This window comes from Schistocerca serialis, chromosome 9 (assembly GCF_023864345.2).
Source record: "Schistocerca serialis cubense isolate TAMUIC-IGC-003099 chromosome 9, iqSchSeri2.2, whole genome shotgun sequence".
Taxonomy (NCBI): Eukaryota; Metazoa; Arthropoda; class Insecta; order Orthoptera; family Acrididae; genus Schistocerca; species Schistocerca serialis.
Genome location: NC_064646.1, coordinates 223,028,424 through 223,047,448, shown reverse-complemented (window position 1 = coordinate 223,047,448; position 19,025 = coordinate 223,028,424). Strand labels below are relative to the sequence as shown.

The 19,025-nt window shown below is 39.7% G+C and overlaps 1 protein-coding gene across 1 annotated transcript in view; it reads left to right on the top strand.

Annotated features, from left to right (window-relative positions):
* Nucleotides 1-735: 735 nt before the first annotated feature.
* The window catches only part of LOC126419503 (sodium channel protein Nach-like), a 156,630-nt gene continuing 138,340 nt past the window's right edge, over nt 736-19,025 (top strand). The window contains exons 1-2 of the mRNA XM_050086693.1: nt 736-896; nt 1,080-1,280. Of these exons, the coding sequence (XP_049942650.1) occupies nt 784-896; nt 1,080-1,280 (314 nt within the window). The 5' untranslated portion in view covers nt 736-783. The remainder of the gene's footprint in view (nt 897-1,079; nt 1,281-19,025) is intronic.

Sequence of the window (19,025 nt, the reverse complement as noted above, 5' to 3'; positions counted from 1 at the left end):
GGTTGTGCCTAGGAAATATAAATTTTATCAAGTTCATAACTTGACAAATGATAAATGACTTTGCTTAGTCAAATAAAATGTTAAATTTAATGCAGAAAGAAGGGATTCATTCTACATGGAGCTCTTTCTTATTGAAATTATCCTATGGACATCTCTGTATGCCTATTAAATTTTATATGTTGTTTCTTCAGTTATTAGAATTTAGAAATTTTTGACATGTCCTTCTTATTGTTATATACTTTTTAGCATTCCTAAAGGATGTTTTGTTTTTGCCAATGATTAATTACATTTCACTAATCATTTATCTGTGACATAAATTATTGACAAAAGGTGTTTATGAGATGCATTTAACACTACTTAAAGTCTGTATGTCATTATGTTGATTATAAAACAAAACTTTACTATTTCATTTGCCAATTTATTGATTCTCTATGCTTTTTCAAGTGTACTCAATTGAAAATGCATCAGGATAGCATATAATTGTGTTTTATTCCTCAAAAGAACTTTACATTTGGCTCATTGATTTCTTTAGTGTACCTTGCAGGATTGCATGCTTATCACGTTGCATCACATTAGTACTCAAATGAAACATCATGCAAGCCTTAAATGCTCTTAGTTGTGAGATAAAAAATCCATTAACTGTTCAGTGGTCTATATAAAAGCTAGCTGTTAATATGCAAATGCCTACTGTATGTAGCTTAAGACAGAAATTTTCTATGAATCGTTGAAGTTCATTCTTATAAAATTAAATAACTCTCACACTAGCTAGTCTTATTGCAAGAGATGATTTTCCGGGTATCAGACATTTCCATCCCTTGGTTGAAGGAGTATTTAGCAAACAGTTCTATAAATGGCCTGAGGTATTTGTCAGGAGGACAGTATCACTGGACAGAAAGGTAAAACAGAACTTTAAGTATTACTGCATCTGAAGGTACTTAATCAATAAAATTTTATGTAAAAATGTGTTTAAATACTTTCACAAATAATGGTTAACTAATGATTTGTATTGTTGATTTATGAAATTTATGTGCTGTTATTTTAAAAGAATGTAAGCTGTTTATTTATTAATCTTCCCACAGGGTGTTTTGGTTCATAGCTGTGACTGTTTCATGCTATTATACTGTCATATTTACACTGGCTTCATTCCATGCATACAAGATGCATGCTGTCAGTTTCACTACTGAAACAGATTATCTTCATTGGAACACAAAATTTCCGGCATTTAGTGTATGTGAAATTACTGGTGTAAACGATGTGAAATTCGGTGCACTGGCATCAAAGTAAGAATTTGTATTTATTTTTTTATTGGCGATCTGGGAATAATGTTACTTAGCATTATTTAAATAGTGCACAGGTATACAGAAAATAACACTCTGTGGTGTTGAGTGGGAAAATATAATTAGGGACCTGAGGATTTACACCTACAATTCTGGGGAATTGTTTAATTCTGTGGAAGGCGGAGCTGTAAGATACTCATTGTTTCATTTTTTCTACGTTATATTGAGAAGTAGAGATAGAAAACTAAGAAAACAATAGATTAAAAATCCATATAAAACTCATTAGATATGGTATTGATGTATTCAAGCATTTCCTTAATTGGCTATATCATTCTTGCTTTTTCAAAACAATGTTTCAGTCTCACTCTTTTAACATTTTTTATAGTTTACGTTTTAATGGAGAGGCTCAGGAATGTGGAAGAATGTTAGAAGATAAATTAATGCAATGCTACTGAGAAGCTTGTATTGTAAAATATACTTATAAGTAATCATGGGTTGTTTTAGTCTGCTTAGTTATATTCTACATTTGCATAATACAGGGTAGGCGCATTCAAGAAAGAAAAGATTCAAAATTTGCACTCTATTATGTAATTCTCATTTTAACACAGACTGAATTTTCCATTAGAAGGTTAATGTTATTAACTCTAATTTTTGTAAGTAAAGTCATACCATTTCAGCTGCAGTACTGAGCGAGTGAGTAGCTGTGTGTGGGTATGATGTTGGTGTGGTAGTTATCTGTCTGACAAAGCCACTTGTCCATGGTTCAGATTGGAAGTCACTTGCTGGCACTTTTGCCACTTTTTTGTTATTTCAGTCTTTGACAAGATTTTGTGTAGTGAATAATTGCAAGTTGCGGCATGATTAGTTGTGAGAGCCAGTGCAAGAGCTGGCAGAGGCCAAGAACATATCATCTGTAGTATTATCATAAGCAGGACAAGCACTGTGATATTCAAATCAGCTTTTGAGATGGGAACTGCTTCCCTAATTATAGACACATCTACTTTTTAGGGTTTTCAGAAACTCTTGAACAAGAAGCAAGTGTTAAAATATACACCCATATATGAGAAAATGCATTGTTAATAGCCTCTCAGTTTGTCACAGTCATTCTTGGGAGAAGTGAGGAAGAAATTGTCATGTATATGACTTTTGCATAAGTTGGAATATTATGGAATTAGGAAAAAATCATCATATGTTTCACTTTGTATGTAGAAAGTAGAAAAGAGAAAAGAGTCTGAACCTGACTGAGATGTAAAGTGGGAGGTGCTAAAAGGTTCTGTTCTGTGTCTGTTGCTTTTTAGGGTGTATAAGGTGTGATTAAAAAGTAATGGGAATTTTTTAATTTTGTGGGCTTGTTATACATTGCATTTGTTAATTTTTCAAAATCTTTTTGGTACACATGTTCCTGATGTATATTTGCATTTTCAGCTGTTTTGAATATTCAGTTTATTGTTGACAGTCAAAAACATTATACATGTTTTTGAATGGCTGGCAAAAGTGGTTGAATTTTGACCAAAAATGGTATCATGTCAGCATCACTGAGTAATTACTGAATGAAGTCAACAGTGATCAAGGACTTCTAAAGAAGGTTATACCAGGTGACGAAACACAGATATATGGAATACAGCCAAAACCAAGGCTCAACCATCTCAATGGAAACTGCCTTAAGAGCTAAGAAAAAAAATTGACAAGTTTGATCAGATGTTAAGGTTCTTCTCACTGTTTTCTTTGATTACAATGGAATAGTGCAGCATGAGTTCCTGCCTCATGGCTGTACAGTCAATAAGGAGTCCTACCTGGAAGTTATGTACTGTTTTTATGCAGCAATCCAAAGAAGATGGCCAGAACTGTGGCAAAACCACTTGTGAAAAATTGCATCATGATAATGCTTCTGCTCACATCCTAATGCCTGTTCATGATACTTTTTAGCAAAAAACAAAACCATTATGTTGTCTCAGCCATTGTATCCATTTGATGTGTCACCATGCAACTTCCTTTTATTCCAAAGGCTGAACAGAAACATGAAAGGATGTCATTTTGCCACCATTGATGAGATAAAAACCGAATCAATGAAGGAGGTGAACACCATAATTAAAAGTGAGTTCCAGAATTGCTTCCAAGATTGAAAAAAGCACTGACACAAGTGTATAATATCTGAAGGGAATTACTGTGAAGGGAACAAAGTTGATGCTGATGAATGAATAAATATTCTTTAAGAAAGATAACAATTCCTCTCAGAGACTGCTGGCCTCAGCAGCCAGAAACTATGGTTATGTGTGTGTGAGTTGTGTTTGCATAAGGATATGCATTTATGTTGTGTATTTCTGATGAAGGCCTTGTTGTCAAAAAGCTCACTTTCTGACAGTCATTTTGTTGTGCCTATCTGTGACTCAGCATCTCTGCCATATGCTGGCTACCAAGTATCCTTTTCGTAACATTGAAAGTGGTGATGATTGGATCTTGAAGGAGACTGTTCAAATGGACAGTATATTGCAGAACATAACAGAAGATCAAGAATATCAGAATGAAACTAACTTTGAGGAAACTGAACAAACTGTTGAAGATGTCGGAGGCCATGACTTTAGAAGAAGTGAAGAACCAAAACCTCTGCAGAAAAGCAATAGAATAACAACAAAAATGTAATAAAAGAAGAATTTGACTCTCTGTCATCTAATGTAATTTGGACTTATATATGACTTCCAGCAAATAAGAGTCATTGACAGTAAGTGGGCGCTCAAAGTAAGAGATGCATGTGGAAATACTGAAAGGCTCTTTATATATGTGCCATTTTCCTTTATCATGGAATGAGACAGTACATGAAATTATAACAGAAGGGTAATGTTAGATAAAATGAAACATATATGAATTGTAAGCAGACACAACAACCCATAAGATTAAATAAACATAATCAAAAATGTAACCCAGGAATTAGCTTAATTTTTTAAATTTTTCCAGTAGTTCCTCAAAATTACAAAGGGAGTGAGTTATGAGGAAACTCTTCAGTTCAGACTTGAAAGTGTATGGATTACTGCTAAGATTTTTGAATTTCTGTGGCAGCTGATTGAAAATAGATGCAGCAGAATATTGTACAATTTTCTGCACAAGAGTGTAAGGCAAGTTTAATTACTGAAGGTTGTGCTTAGATAAAATGATATGACTATGAAGAGACATATGCGCTTGTTGTCTGACTCACAACATTGAGAACTTAACTGAGTGTAGTGAATGAATATGATTTGTTTACATAAGAAATAGGTGTACATAATGTGTTTCTGTTTGGAGAACTGACTGAAGAAATCTTTATGAAAGTTTCTCAAGATGTAAAATACTCAGAAAAGGCTTGTGGGAAATGGGGCAGCAGCAGTGTGATAACCAAATAGTGACACAACATAGAGATATGATTTCCCCACTATTTATTAGTAAGCTTATATACATGCCACATGTAAATGAGCATGCAGAGCATACTAACTCCTACTGTCTCACAGGGCAGCAATGCTCATTTCCAGAGTTAGGGATACTATGCTGCCATAGATCCCCCCCCCCCCCCCCACTCCCCCCCCCCCCCACTCCCCCTCCACTCCCCTGCCCATAGTAGAGAGCACGTGAGGAGAGGCTGCAGTGGGGCATCGTCTGTCAGAAGTGACATAGGCAGCTGCGTGAGGGTAGTGAACTGTGCTACAAAATCTAGGTGGTGGAATCTCCTGTGTGCAGAATCTGTCGACGGGTTGCAGAATGCATCTGCCAGTGGGTGGCGGTCTGTATATATGGGAAAGGGTCTTCCCTCAACATCATCTTGAAAGTGATGGACAGCTTCATATATGGCTAGCAATTCACGCTCAAATGTGAACCATTTACTCTGGGTGGTGGTATGTTTGCACAGGAAAAACCTGAGCGGCTACGTGAGTCCAGCGATCTCTTACTGTAAAGCAGCCCTGATAATATGATCTCTTGCATTGGATGCAATTATTAGATGTGTGTCTGTTGATGTGTGAGCAAGGGTTGTAGCTTGTAATAGATATTCTTTTATTTTGTAAAAGGCCACCTACATTTGCAGTGTCCAATCAATCAAGACATCATTAACCAGATGTTTTCTTGCCACGCAGTGCTTGGGTCAGTGGTAGAAAAGCTTTGTTGGCAATTGGTTTCGTAGAAATTTATGACCTCCAAAACCCTACACAGCTCTTGGTAGTTGTTGGGAGATGGAAGGAGGTTAATATGGTCAGTTTTCTCAGGAGTAGGATGCACTCCAGATGCATTGCTGTGATGTCCGACAAAGGTTGCATGGGGTTGCCAAAGTTGGCACTTGTCATTTATCAGGATCCTGTGAGAGACCAGCTTATCGAGGATGATATGCAGGTGGTCATCATGATCTTGCTTGTTTATCAAAAAGATTATGATGTCAAAAAACAAAGATGATGTGACTTACCAAATGAAAGTGCTGGCAGGTCGACAGACACACAAACAAACACAAACATACACACAAAATTCAAGTTTTCGCAACAAACTGTTGCCTCATCAGGAAAGAGGGAAGGAGAGGGAAAGATGAAAGGATGTGGGTTTTAAGGGAGAGGGTAAGGAGTCATTCCAATCCCGGGAGCGGAAAGACTTACCTTAGGGGGAAAAAAGGACGGGTATACACTCGCACACACACACATATCCATCCACACATATACAGACACTAGCAGACATATTTAAAGACAAAGAGTTTTCGTCTTTAAATATGTCTGCTAGTGTCTGTATATGTGTGGATGGATATGTGTGTGTGTGCGAGTGTATACCCGTCCTTTTTTCCCCCTAAGGTAAGTCTTTCCGCTCCCGGGATTGGAATGACTCCTTACCCTCTCCCTTAAAACCCACATCCTTTCGTCTTTCCCTCTCCTTCCCTCTTTCCTGATGAGGCAACAGTTTGTTGCGAAAGCTTGAATTTTGTGTGTATGTTTGTGTTTGTTTGTGTGTCTGTCGACCTGCCAGCACTTTCATTTGGTAAGTCACATCATCTTTGTTTTTAGATATATATTTCCTACGTGGAATGTTTCCCTCTATTATAACCAGATTATGATGTCATCTACATAGTCATAACAACAAGACAAATTGAACAGTACACTATTAATAAATTTTTGCCATGTCCGTGTAAAATTTTTTAGTACGTACAGCATGTAGTGGAACAAAAAGAGACAGAATGGTGTGATTATTGCAGGTTTTGGTGTCTCTTCATCTGCCATCAGAATTTGTAGGTATGCTGCTTTGCAATCAATGACACTAAATTTTTACCCCAGTCATGACATGGGAAAAATAGCACAAGTTCAGAATGGGATTCTGTCAACAATTGTTAAAGTGTTGAGGTAGTGGCAGTTGCCATGTAGGTGCCAAGTGTCATTCTTCTTAAGAACTAGTTTAATTGGGAAGGCTCAAACACTGTCTGATAGCCAGACTATGTCAGCTCACAGAAGTTCATGCACTGCAGATTTAGGCACTTTAAGTTTATGGGAAGATAAACGATGGGGGCACTGACAGACAGGGGAACCTGGTGTGGTTGTAATGTGGTGGACTGTACCATCCCCTATGTCACAGATTGTAAGTAGGCTAATTGGGGAGCATGGAGTGAGTCCAGAAAGCAGGATGCAATGTGGCTCACCATTGTTGTTAATGTCACATGGCATTGTCTCAGGAGCGCACTCAAGTGGGGGTTGTGACACTTCACTAACCTGAGAAGTAGCACCGCAGTAGTGATTGGTGTCAAGATGATGATGGTAATTGAGATGCTAGTGAGCTGCATGTAGTGATGCAGTGGCATACATGATTCATCTCCATAGTAGTTAATTGCTGAGGTGTGTGACATCATTGTCACAATGTCATGATGAGTACTTAGCTGCTTTTAAGCATAGCTGGTGATAAGTTCTTTACTTTGTAGCTTCAGGTCAAGTGGTGTGTCAAGGGGTGACAGTGTGACCAAGGGTGTTGCAGTACCAGCAGGTAGTGTACGTTGACTGCACCATGGATCAATTGCTGGCCATCCCATTGTAGTAGGAAGGTGCAGTTTAATTCTCGATGGCATAACTCGCATGGCAGATTTTGACTTAACAGGAAAAACATGGTGTGATATGGAAAATTGGAAATAGGGTACTGGCAGTGTGATAGTGGAAGAGTGGCACAGCATATAGATACAATTTTCACAATATTTATTAGTAAGCACACATCCATTAACACATGTAAGCATTTGAGCATATAGAGAATACTAATAGATGCATACTAATTTCTACTACCTCACGAGTCAATGATCCTTATTTACAGAGTCATGGATGTTATGCCACCATAGACTTGCATGCAAACTCAATAATGGTTTATATATGAAATGAAGCAGGCACCAAGAACTTCCAACTTCACATTTGACAATTTTATGAAGGAAATCTGGTTTTGACAATCCAAAGTTGATTTATGTTGAAAGCACTGATGATTATAATACTTATTTGTTGCTGTATGTAGATGATTTCCTAATTGCTGGAATCATAAAAGCTAAATCACCAATATTAAGATGAAGAACTTAAATTTTGAATTTTGAATGTGGGAACTCGGAGAACCAAAATCATTCCTTGGAATAAATATACAGAGGACCAATGACAAATGTGTATTAGTCAACATGTTTATCTCAAAAACTCATTGAAAAGATTCAAAATGAAAGACTGTAACCATATGAAACACCAATGAAAGTCAAATCCAGTGAAGATGTTTGTTGTGACAAGGTCAGATAATAAACTATACAAGAATTAGTAGGTTGTGTGCTGTGTGTAACGACAACTACAAGACCAAACGTAAGTTCATCAATTAACTATTTTAGTACACATCAAAATAAACAAACAGAAGGTTTGAGATGAATTCTTCCATTTATTAAAGAGCACTTCAAGTTGGTCTATGTTACAAAAAGGGAAATTCAAATGTTCTTCTCTGCTGTGTTGATTCTGACTGGGTAAGCGAAGAAGACAGAATATCTATAACAGGATACGTACTCCAGGTTTTTGGAAATACTTTTTGTTGGGCTACAAGGAGACAGATATATGTTTCACTATCTTTAATAGAAGCAGAATCTCTGATAAGCCAAAACATTATGACCACAGCTCACCACAATGATGGATGCTGCCTCGTGGTGTTGGAGGCACATGACGCAGTAACAAAAGTATGAAAGCAAGACAGACACGGGTGACGGATCACCCTAGTGAAGATATGGGCTGCAAATGGGCAAATCCATTGAGATAAGCAACTTTGACAAAGGAAAGATTATCAACACAGAGCATGTAAATGAATATGTCAAAAATGGCGAAGCTGGTCAAATTCATGTGCTGCTATTGTGAGCATCTACAGAAGAAAGAGGTAGAAGAGCAGCCAAACTACCACCAGATGTTAAATGATTAGACATCTATGACCATTCACAAAATGTGGGGCTTGAAGACTTGTATGCTGTATGAAGTAGGATAGATGGTGATCTGTGGCATCTGTGTGGATGCAAAAGTGGTTTGGAGTACACCACTCATCATACATTGTTGAACATGGAGCTCCACAGCAGACCATCCCTACATGTTCATGTGTTGACCAATGACATTATCAGTTATGATTGCAACAGGCATGGCACCATTGGGATTTGGGATTCGACTGTCGATCAATGGAAACATGTTGACTCTTTTTGCTGCACTAGGATGATGGTTGCCTTCACAAACATCATCATTGAGGTGAATGGTGGCTCAAAACGTGCAGTGCACCACAGACACAGACTACTGGGAACAGTATTATGCTACGGGAGACATTGTCCTGCACTTGCGTCGGACCTATGGTAATAATCAAAGAAATACTGTGAACCACATGCATTCCTTCATGATTGATGTCTTCCCTGATGGCAATGCCATCTTTCAGCAGTGTTATAGTAGACTGAGGAGCATTACAGTGAATTCATGTTGATGTTCATCAAGATAGAGGTCAGGAGCGATGGGCGTTGTAAAATGAAAAGTAAAGAAGTTGGAATGGACCCAATTTGTTCCTGTAACGATGGTACATGGGTGCGTACGTAGGGCTGAGTAGCCCCAAGAGGGGTTGCCGTCTGCTCATCAGGAGGTTTGAGGAGAGAGGCAGAGGCTAGAGGAGCGACTACTCGGGGCTGAGGTCTGAAGCTGAGAGAGTGCGGAGCTGTTTCCAAGCTGCCCTAGTTGCTCCCGGCCCGGCCGCGTCCCCACAAGATCACACAATTAGTCTCTGACTGGAGGATTGATTCCACCAACGTGCCTTGCTAGTAGCGTACCCTCGTCAGCACAACCAACCCGTGGGACTAGAGTCTGACCGAGGAGCATGTGGCAGGAATGTGCCGACCATGGTCTTCCGGCCAGCACCTTCCACCACAGTATGCCCAAGCCGGCTACAGCCGTACATTATGACCTGAAAAATTATTTAATAAAATTTTATCGGCAATGATCCCTCTTGGGGGGTCTCCTCCCTGCACATCCTTTCCCTTCCGAAGAAGGCTCTCTGGATGAAAATGAATGAGCTTATTCTAATTGATTATTTCATTTTAAAAAATATATGATCATTATGAAGGGTCACAGAAATTAACATCCATAACATAGTGATATCGATATGTGCAAAAGTTACAAAGTGGCCTGAAGGGCCTGAAGGAAGGCTCTTGAATAACAAACTTGTGCAGTTGGGGCGACGGCAGTAGGGGCGGCACCATGGTGTGAGTGTGTGTGTCGGCGGTATCAGTGGTGGTGGGTACCCAGGCGATGATGAGGGGCACCGGGGCACAGCACACTGAAACACTCCACCCTTATGGGGGTGAGAGAATGCTCCCAGGCATAACAGTCACAAGGGGGCTTTTGCCCCACAATATTACTTGAGTTCTTAAATCTAGGATTACAATGGTAATTACCCAAGTGGGTGAATGAGAACATTACAAAATGACAATAATTTAAAGAGAAAACAAAATGACTTACATGAGTGTTAAGACTCGACAATTAAATTGGTATTCCATAGACTTTACATAGAAATACAAATTCGTTACAAAATTAGTTATTGCCTGACACCTAGACTACAACTTAATTCTAAGGGGGAGGGTTATGCCTGATCACATGCACCAAGGTTGGCAGGTAGGTTCAGGTGTGATATTCACCTTCAGGTTGTGGGGGTGGTACTACTTCTTGGAAGGAAGTGAAACATTTGCAAAACCCTCTTTTACAGAGTATCCAGGATACTATAATCAGAATCATTACAGTGATGATTACTGAACCTGCGCTGGGTAATACAACGCTGGTTAATCGCTTGGTTTGGTGCCAATCAGCAATATGTGAGGCCACTCGGTCAAGAGCAACTTGTTTATGTTCCTGGGTAAGGAGATGATTGATCAATTGGAGTAGACCTGAGTCATTGGTATTCGGTAAATTCCTTAGCTTCTCACGGTAATGGAGTTTAAAAGAGAGTTCAGGAAGGTATAAGGTAAATGTGGTAATGGTGACACGAAAGGTGGAGTGCAATTAAGCTGATATCCTCATAGAAGCAGTGTATACATCACGTCTTGAACTACTATACACTAGGCCACATTATTCAGTGTTACCCAGTACGATTCAGTTTCTGACATTGAACGGTGGCACACCAGGGTGGCGGTGACAGTCTGTGGAACAGCGAATAGAAAACTGTTGCCAACAGGTTAAATTATTGGTTGACGAAGTGAGACTAGAACACGAGGACATGGAGGTGTAGTAGTTTCAGCGTGGAGCATAAGTAATAGGTTGTATGGGTGCAACTGGATAGTTCAGCATGAGAAAGAGTGGCGTGGGTTTGTCGATCCCAACTAACTGTTAAAAATTCTTGAGTCTGCCAAACAACATAGTGGTGAAGGGTGGCCCAAGAGACTGGAAAAGTGTATATTTGATAGCACTCGTATTTGCAATTTGCGCACGTGATTGGCAATCTCATTTGCATCCGAATACCATCCAAATTTCGGGGAAGTCGAACCTCCAATGCAGCATAGTAAAAGGGGAGGTTGCTTTCAGCTTCCAATGTAGATAATGGTCGACTGTGAGAGAAAGTAGTAGTGATCCTACAAGTAAAAATTTCTTGGCTTACTTGATGAGTAATTCAGAAATGACAGAGGGGGTACAATGTTGTAGCAATAGTTACCTGGTAAGTAGCGACGATGGACCAGTTCAGTCATGCTTACTGATGAAGAAGGCCATGTAGTAGAATCTCGGCAGGCAACCAACAGTTTGGCAGCCATGGGGCAGCAAGGCAGCAAGACAATGGTGCAATTCAACACCGAGTATCCGCTGATCAATCATGCGTCAGCAAAAAAGACGCTGAGTGCGGAGGCAGTACTACGCAGCGCAGACAAAGCATAACTCACTGGAAAAAATTTTCCAACCTGCTATGGCACGAAGACCAAGTGTGGTTAGTTAATTTGAGATTTCGTACGAAGAAAGGTTTTTTTTTTGTTTAATGAATAAAAATGAGAAGGAATCCTGTGATCGCAGTGTAAACCCCCACGGCCTAGGCACCTCCCACGCATTGGCCACTACGCAGGGGCACCCACCCCGCTAAGGTTCGACATGGCGAGACAGGTGAAGTAATTCATAAATTTCAGAAATAATATTGAGTGGTTTTTCAGCTGTAGAAAATCTGAATGAGGGTAGGACACCTCAAGTTAACTCAATAATTCTAGGATCTTTACTTACAGAAGTGGTCAATAGAGAGATTAACTTTACTGAAGTCGAAAATGAATGTTAGTGAGAGCGAGTCTGTTGCTCATGAATACAGAGGCTGAGCGTGAAGCCGTGGAGGTGGCACAGCGCAGCTTTATCAGCACTGAGCTGGCAGAGTGCTGAGCTCAGATAACAGTGTCGGAAAGCGCTAGAGGCTCTCTGTCCGAGACTAAGAAATCATAAGTGCAACTTAAAAGTAACAGTTTATTGCAAAGCAATAATAAACGAATAGCTGATGTCACAAAGACGTTTGATTCCATGTTAACAGAACATCTTAAGTGTTCAACAGGTAAATTGATATTGAATATTCAACGTTGTTGATTAAAAGAAACTGCTAATGAATGCAGTGTATCTCTCTCTCAAAATATCATGCAAGATGTATCACCTTGGCATGGATACTACATGGAATGAAGTGATCTTAGAGGAAGTGAAGTACCATCAATTGATGTCTTTATCAGAGGGGTTAACCCTCGCATATAGGTTCAGGTTAAAGTTGTTTACAAGAAACTGTTACTGAACATAACGTACATACGTACGTACTTCCCTTTCCCCTTCCGAAGAGCGGAGAGCATAAATGATAAAAACCTTGTTAATGTACTTAGTATATGACAATACAGGTCTGGTAACATCAACAAGTTACACCAAGGTAGTGTAAATATGAACAGTGTGAGTGTGTTGTAAGTGTGTTATTGTGAGTATGAAGTGTTATGTAAATGTGTGACTAATGGTAGCTGACAGCGGATATGAATTGAAGGCCAATAGGTGCTATCAGAGATACTTCCAGTCAAGAAAATAATGAAAATTAAAAGGGAATACCGAATATGATACAAAAATGACCATTACCATAAAGTGTATTAAACATGAATCATAACTATAAATTGATAATAAGAAAACATGACACTGAAGTAATAATAATTGACAAGAAATAAAATAAAGGGAATATTTCCTGAACATAACTTCTGAATCGGATACAAAATCTGTCAGGGGATGTTGTTTTTTAGTCAGTTGACGAATTGCACAAGGGACTATGTCAGTAGAATCCGACAGAGTGTGTGTGTATAACAACAGTGGCGTTGTATAAAATGTAATAAAAGAGCATCTGGGGCTCAGTTCATTTCTGGTTGAGTGCCCAAGGTGCAGTGTGAGCGAAAATTGTCTCATGGTAATTGATGTATGAGTCGTTTTGTGGTCAACCAAGGAGCCTAGGATTTGGTGACATGTAAGTACAAGTTCGCGGTGCAAATGAGGTACCTGCAAGTGACTCGACTAATAAGTTCAGCAGTGCATTAGCGCAGTCTGCAGACTTGAATTGATGATTACATAATTTGCAGGGCAATGGAGCAACCTGCGGACAGCGCTAAGGCAACCTGTCTAATAATTGATGGGTAGGCAGCGCATTGGAGCTATCTGCAATACCGTGGTTCAGCGGGCCTAAGGGCGTCCGTCTGACTTAGTAAGGAATTAGTGCAGGCACATGGGTCTTCCATGACACATGGAATAAAGGTATCAGCGGTGTTATTAGCGACCTGCTGTACTAGGAAAATGTTGACTGTTCAAGTAATAAAAATAGCTCTGAAGCTAGAATAGCATGCATGCATAAATAGCGTCACTTTTTGTGCGTGCAGTACATAACAATACATAAAATGAAAATCATGAACTATAAATCACTAGCGCTAGCATAATGACATAATTAAACACAATGACACATATTGACAGGAAAATAAAAACACAATGATGTATAATAATAATGCTGTAAGTAGTTGGAATGTTCAACCTTAACATGTAACACTGCCCATCTAGGGCTGGCTGCTAGGCTGTGTGTGTGTTAGTTTTAAAACTGACGATAACAAATTGAACTGAAACGACAACTAGGCACAGTTCCCGTAGCGCTTACATCACCGGCTAATAAGAGGCAAAGTACGTATCTCACAATGGATCATCAGCCGATGTTTTAGGGGGCAAGACTGCAACAAGGGAGAAGTGATATCTTGGTGTAAATGGGTGGTAAGATTAAAAGACCGGTACTGTCGGAAGAGGGTACCTACCATGTTGTAGGGGCCTCCTCATTGACAGAAGAAGGAAAACAGGATAGAACAATGACCACGGTGGTAGAGTAAAATAAAAGGGGAGGGCAAAAAATAACTGCATAGCAACCAAGGAACAATCGCCCACTGATATACGGCATCCCAGATGATTGGTCATTTGCGCCTCGTCAGTAGCATGAAAAGCCCATGGCATTGCATTGGTTTGCCCATATCTGGCCATGTCCAAGGAAGATAACATTAAATGTCCTCATAGTTAGATGTGTAAGAAGGTTAGGGCTGTAGTTTGTAGCTTATACAATGAATCAAAGCAATAATGAAACTTCTCTTATAAGATTTGCAGACTAAGGTATGCAGAATAATGTAAATCATCAAGAACATCATGTAAATTATCCAGCTAATGTGAAACAAAACAAGGAAAAGAAATTAAACAATGAATCACATCTACTTAATATTTCTGTTAAAATTTATTGGGAAGTTTGAATGAATTTTGTTTGCCGTGTCTTCTGGTGGCATGAAAGAAACCAGCTTGGGGCTGTTAGCGGACACGCAGCGCACGCGTAGGTGCGGAGTAGGACGTCAGCGGTTATGTGAGACGGCGTATAGCCTCAAGAGACCGGCCACTACTGTAGCGACAAATATCACGCGCTTAGTGTGTACAAGAAACAACAATGAATTAGAAATTGCTGATCATCTAGAATAAGAGTTTTTTTTTTAAAAAAGTGTTAGTTATATAAAACGATATTAAATGCATTGTAGTCTGTCATATACCGAGGATAGGGCAGTAATTTGGGGTTTGTTTGTGTAACTACTCGGACGCGCCGTGTGTTGAGACGCTGGAGGCGGCAGCGCACGTGGTGATAAGATACGTCATCGCGCGGAGCACTGTTACTGTCTGAGAAACAATGATGGCCGCTGGCCAGTTCTTGGCGAGGAGAGGGGAAATGTGGCGCAAGGAGGAGACAGCGCTGAAGAGAGGAGGGGTTGCAACAGCTGATGTGTTGCCCCGCCAACAGCTGGTCCCGTAAATAAAGCTTACGAGGCATATGCATTTCAAGTCCTGGCTTTTTCTGTTCCAATTACTTACTGTTAGCTGCAGCAAATACATAACTATGACATATATCACAATACACTAGACGTCAACGTAACAAGTATTAAGAAAAACTCAGAGTGAAAACACTCCACATGTACTGGTTTGCCAAATAGATGGCAATAGATGACATTGAAGAATATTATTCAGAGTTAACAGCCGTGGTACTGCCAACACAATGTGTAATGGTTGCATTTGAAGCAAGTCAGTTGCGTGACGTCTAATGCGTGGCATTGCTTGCAAAACATAAAACATAGTCATACATATAAAAATGAGCAAAAATAAATGACAAGACTGGAAATTGGCAATTGAGAATGGCTGGGAACTCCGTGGTGGCCAGGCACGTCTTGCTTCCAAGTCCCTGGAGAAAATGACTTAAACTAAGCTGCAATAAAACATAACATAAAACACTAATTAAGTGTGATTGATCACGTGACCTCAAAGCATAAGGGTGTCAATTCCGCAAGGCGTATCTTGGGCAACCCTGTGGAGGTAATCTCCTCCATTTTTTCTTTCATCTTTGTTCCACTTGAGTTGGAGGCGATAGGCGGATCGGCCCCCGATGTGACCTGTTGTGGTGACACAGCCCTACCGTGGAAAGGTTGCAGGCGGTCAAAGTGCACTATCACCATACAATTGGTTAATTGCAGTTCTGCATTGACTGGTGAGGTCAACCATACAATCTGAAATGGGCCTTCAAAGTGGGGATAGAACTTTTTAGTTTGTCCCTTTTTGATTGCTGGGTTTCGTAGTAACACTAAATCACCCGTTTGATAAGTTGGTAAAACAGCATTTTTGTCCTGCTTGTGCAACTGTTTATTAGTAGCTTTGATATTATTCCTCTTTACCTTATACCAGATTGCTTTTAGCCGGCGGGCTAAACCTTTTACTTCCTTTATTTCTACACCCTGAGGTAGTTTGTCTATTTCGAATGGTGAATTCATCGGCCGTCCAAAGACAGCTTCGTAAGGGGTATACCTCATGGCTTCATGTATTTGGGTATTGTATGCAGAAGAAATATATGGTACATATCTGTCCCAATCAGTGTGTGTTTTTGCAACATAATAGGATAACATTTTACAAACTGTACAGTGTACACGTTCAATGCGACCGTTGGCTTTAGGATGGAAGGGAGTTGTACGACATTTTTTGATTCTTAGCAATTTACAAACTTGTACAAATAGAGCAGACATGAAATTGGTTCCTTGATCCATTAAAATGGCATCAGGACTTCCAAAAGGTAGTATCACATGATTTACAAACTCTCTCGCCACAGTTTCACCTGTCATGTCTGCGAGGGGAACCAAAATTAGATAACATGAAAAGTGATCAATAACAGACAAAATGTATTTGTTACCTTGTTGCGACTGTGGACAGGGACCTAGGATATCTAAAGAAAGAATTTCGAAGGGTGAAGATGCCTGAGGAAGTGTTTGCAGTGACACTTGCGGATGCCTATTTTGTGCTTGTTGTGCACATGGCAGGCAAGATCTTACATACCTGTCCACGTTACATTGTCAGTATTGCCACCAATAACGTGTCACAATTCAAGCATTCGTAGCACGTTTTCCATTGTGACATGCTTGGATTGTATCATGCCATTGCCATATTATACGCTGCTGCAAGCATTCCGGTATTACCAAACAATTTCCATGGGGAGTTTTTCGGTACAAAAGGTCATCTATTACTTCAAATTCTGGCAAGGTGGCGTATCTTTGACATTGAACATCCACCTGCTGTGCTTCTTTTAACTCTTCAATTGATACCTTATCTGATTGAATGACATGCACTTCTCTGCTTAACGGATCAGCAATTTGATGCAAGCGACCAGGCTTGTGCCGAACTTCAAAATCATATTCTGACAATTTCATAGTCCAGCACATAAGTTTGCTGCTAAGGTCCTTAAGATTCAATAACCACTGCAGAGCAGAGTGATCGGTAAGAACTGTAAACTTGTGACCATAAAGGTAACATCTAAAATAATTAATTCCAAAAAGAAGGGCAAGCAATTCCTTTTCTGTAGTACTGTAATTAGTTTCTGCTTTATTCAGTTGATGAGAAGCATACCCAATGTGTTTTTCCTCACCATCTTGCACTCGGCTTAGGACACATCCTACAGCAAAATAAGATGCATCACAAGATAAAATAAAAGGTTCAGCGAAGTCTGGGTAAACAAGTAGAGGTGAACTAGTTAAAATAGTTTTCACTGTTTGAAAGGCGGTCGAACATTCATCCATCCACACAAAAGGAGTATTCTTTTTCAACAATTTAGCAACAGGTTTGGTAATAGTAGCATAATCTTTAACAATAGGCGGTAATAATTTGCAAGACCAAGGAAGGATTGTAATTCCTTTATATTTGTTGGAATAGCAAAAGTGTCTACTGCTTCAGTTAATCGTGGATCTGGCTTGACTCCACTGGAACTGATGACATGACCTAAATACTGCACTTGTGATTGAGCAAAAGAACATTTTTCTAATTTTAAGCTTAAATTAGCATTTTGCAATCGCAACAGTACACTGTGTAGATGTTCAGCATGTTCAGAAATGGATTTTGAAAATATAATTATATCTTCAAGATACACAAGGCACATAATAGGTTTCAGCCCATTTAATAGCAGATCTGCAAATCGCTGAAAGGTTGCTGGCACGTTGCGAAGCCCAAAAGGCATCCTTAAGAATTCATATAAGCCACCAGGAACTACAAAAGCTGTCTTAGTTCGATCTTGAGGAGCAATTGGAATTTGGTGATAGCCTCTGCGCATTTCTAATGCTGTAAAGTACAGGCAATTGCCCAGATGATCGAGTGTGTCTTGGATCCGGGATAGTGGATAATGATCTGGGGTAGTAACCCTGCTTACTGCTCGCATGTCTACACAGAGGCATTAGGATTTTTCTCCATCTATTGCTTTCTTTGGAATGACTACAATTGGGCTAGACCACACACTAGAAGAGGGTTGTATTATCCCTGCTTCTAGTTGCTGTTGTATAGTTTCCTCTACCACTGACTGAAGATGGTAGGGAATTCGGTACCCTTTTTGAGCTATTGGCCTAGCATTTCTGATAGGAATCTCATGTTGGATTAGATCTGTTGCTGGTAAATATTTCCTGTCTTCAAACAACCATGAATACTCATTCAATACTTCATTTATTAGCTTTTGTTCATGCAGTGGTAGGTGACTAAGCTTAGCTTTAAACTTATCTGCCAGATGTGACGTGATTGTCAAAAGGTTTTTTCTTTTTCATAGAAGGGGTTTTCATTGGCAACTCATCTTCTGTGATAACCTGCAAGCTGACTAATACTGTACCATGTGGTATTAAAGCTTGCTTGTGACTAAAATTGTCTAAACACACGGGTATACAGTTTTCTTTCTGTATTTGATGCACTTTGCACAGGCTATGTTTTATGTGGACCTGCATGTGGTCAAGAGTTTCATTCTGGCAGAGTGGGTCTACCAAGAAATGAACCTCTTCAGATTCACATATCCCGACAGGCACCCAAAGGATCTTTCCTGTGCTTTCTGGTCTCTCCATGGGATTATTGGCTTTTAGCATCATTACGGAAGACTCCAAAACTTGGGAAACAGATCCCTTTTTCCAGCTTTGGACACCCACAACGTGCAGTCACGTCCAAAATGGTGCATGTTGTCGCCAAATTGGACGGTATTTAACCTATAGTCAATAACCCCCTGGAAATGACGCAGAAAGTCACTTCCCAGGATGATGTCGTAATCCGTGTGCTTGTTTCGTACAACCTCCATTGTAAAAGCATATTCTGTGGAGTCCAACATGAACTCAATGCAACAGCTGCCATCAGGTTTCACTATGCCAGGACCAATAGCACTGATATGGTACTGTGGCGGTTGCAATGTTCTTTTATCTCTCTTCGG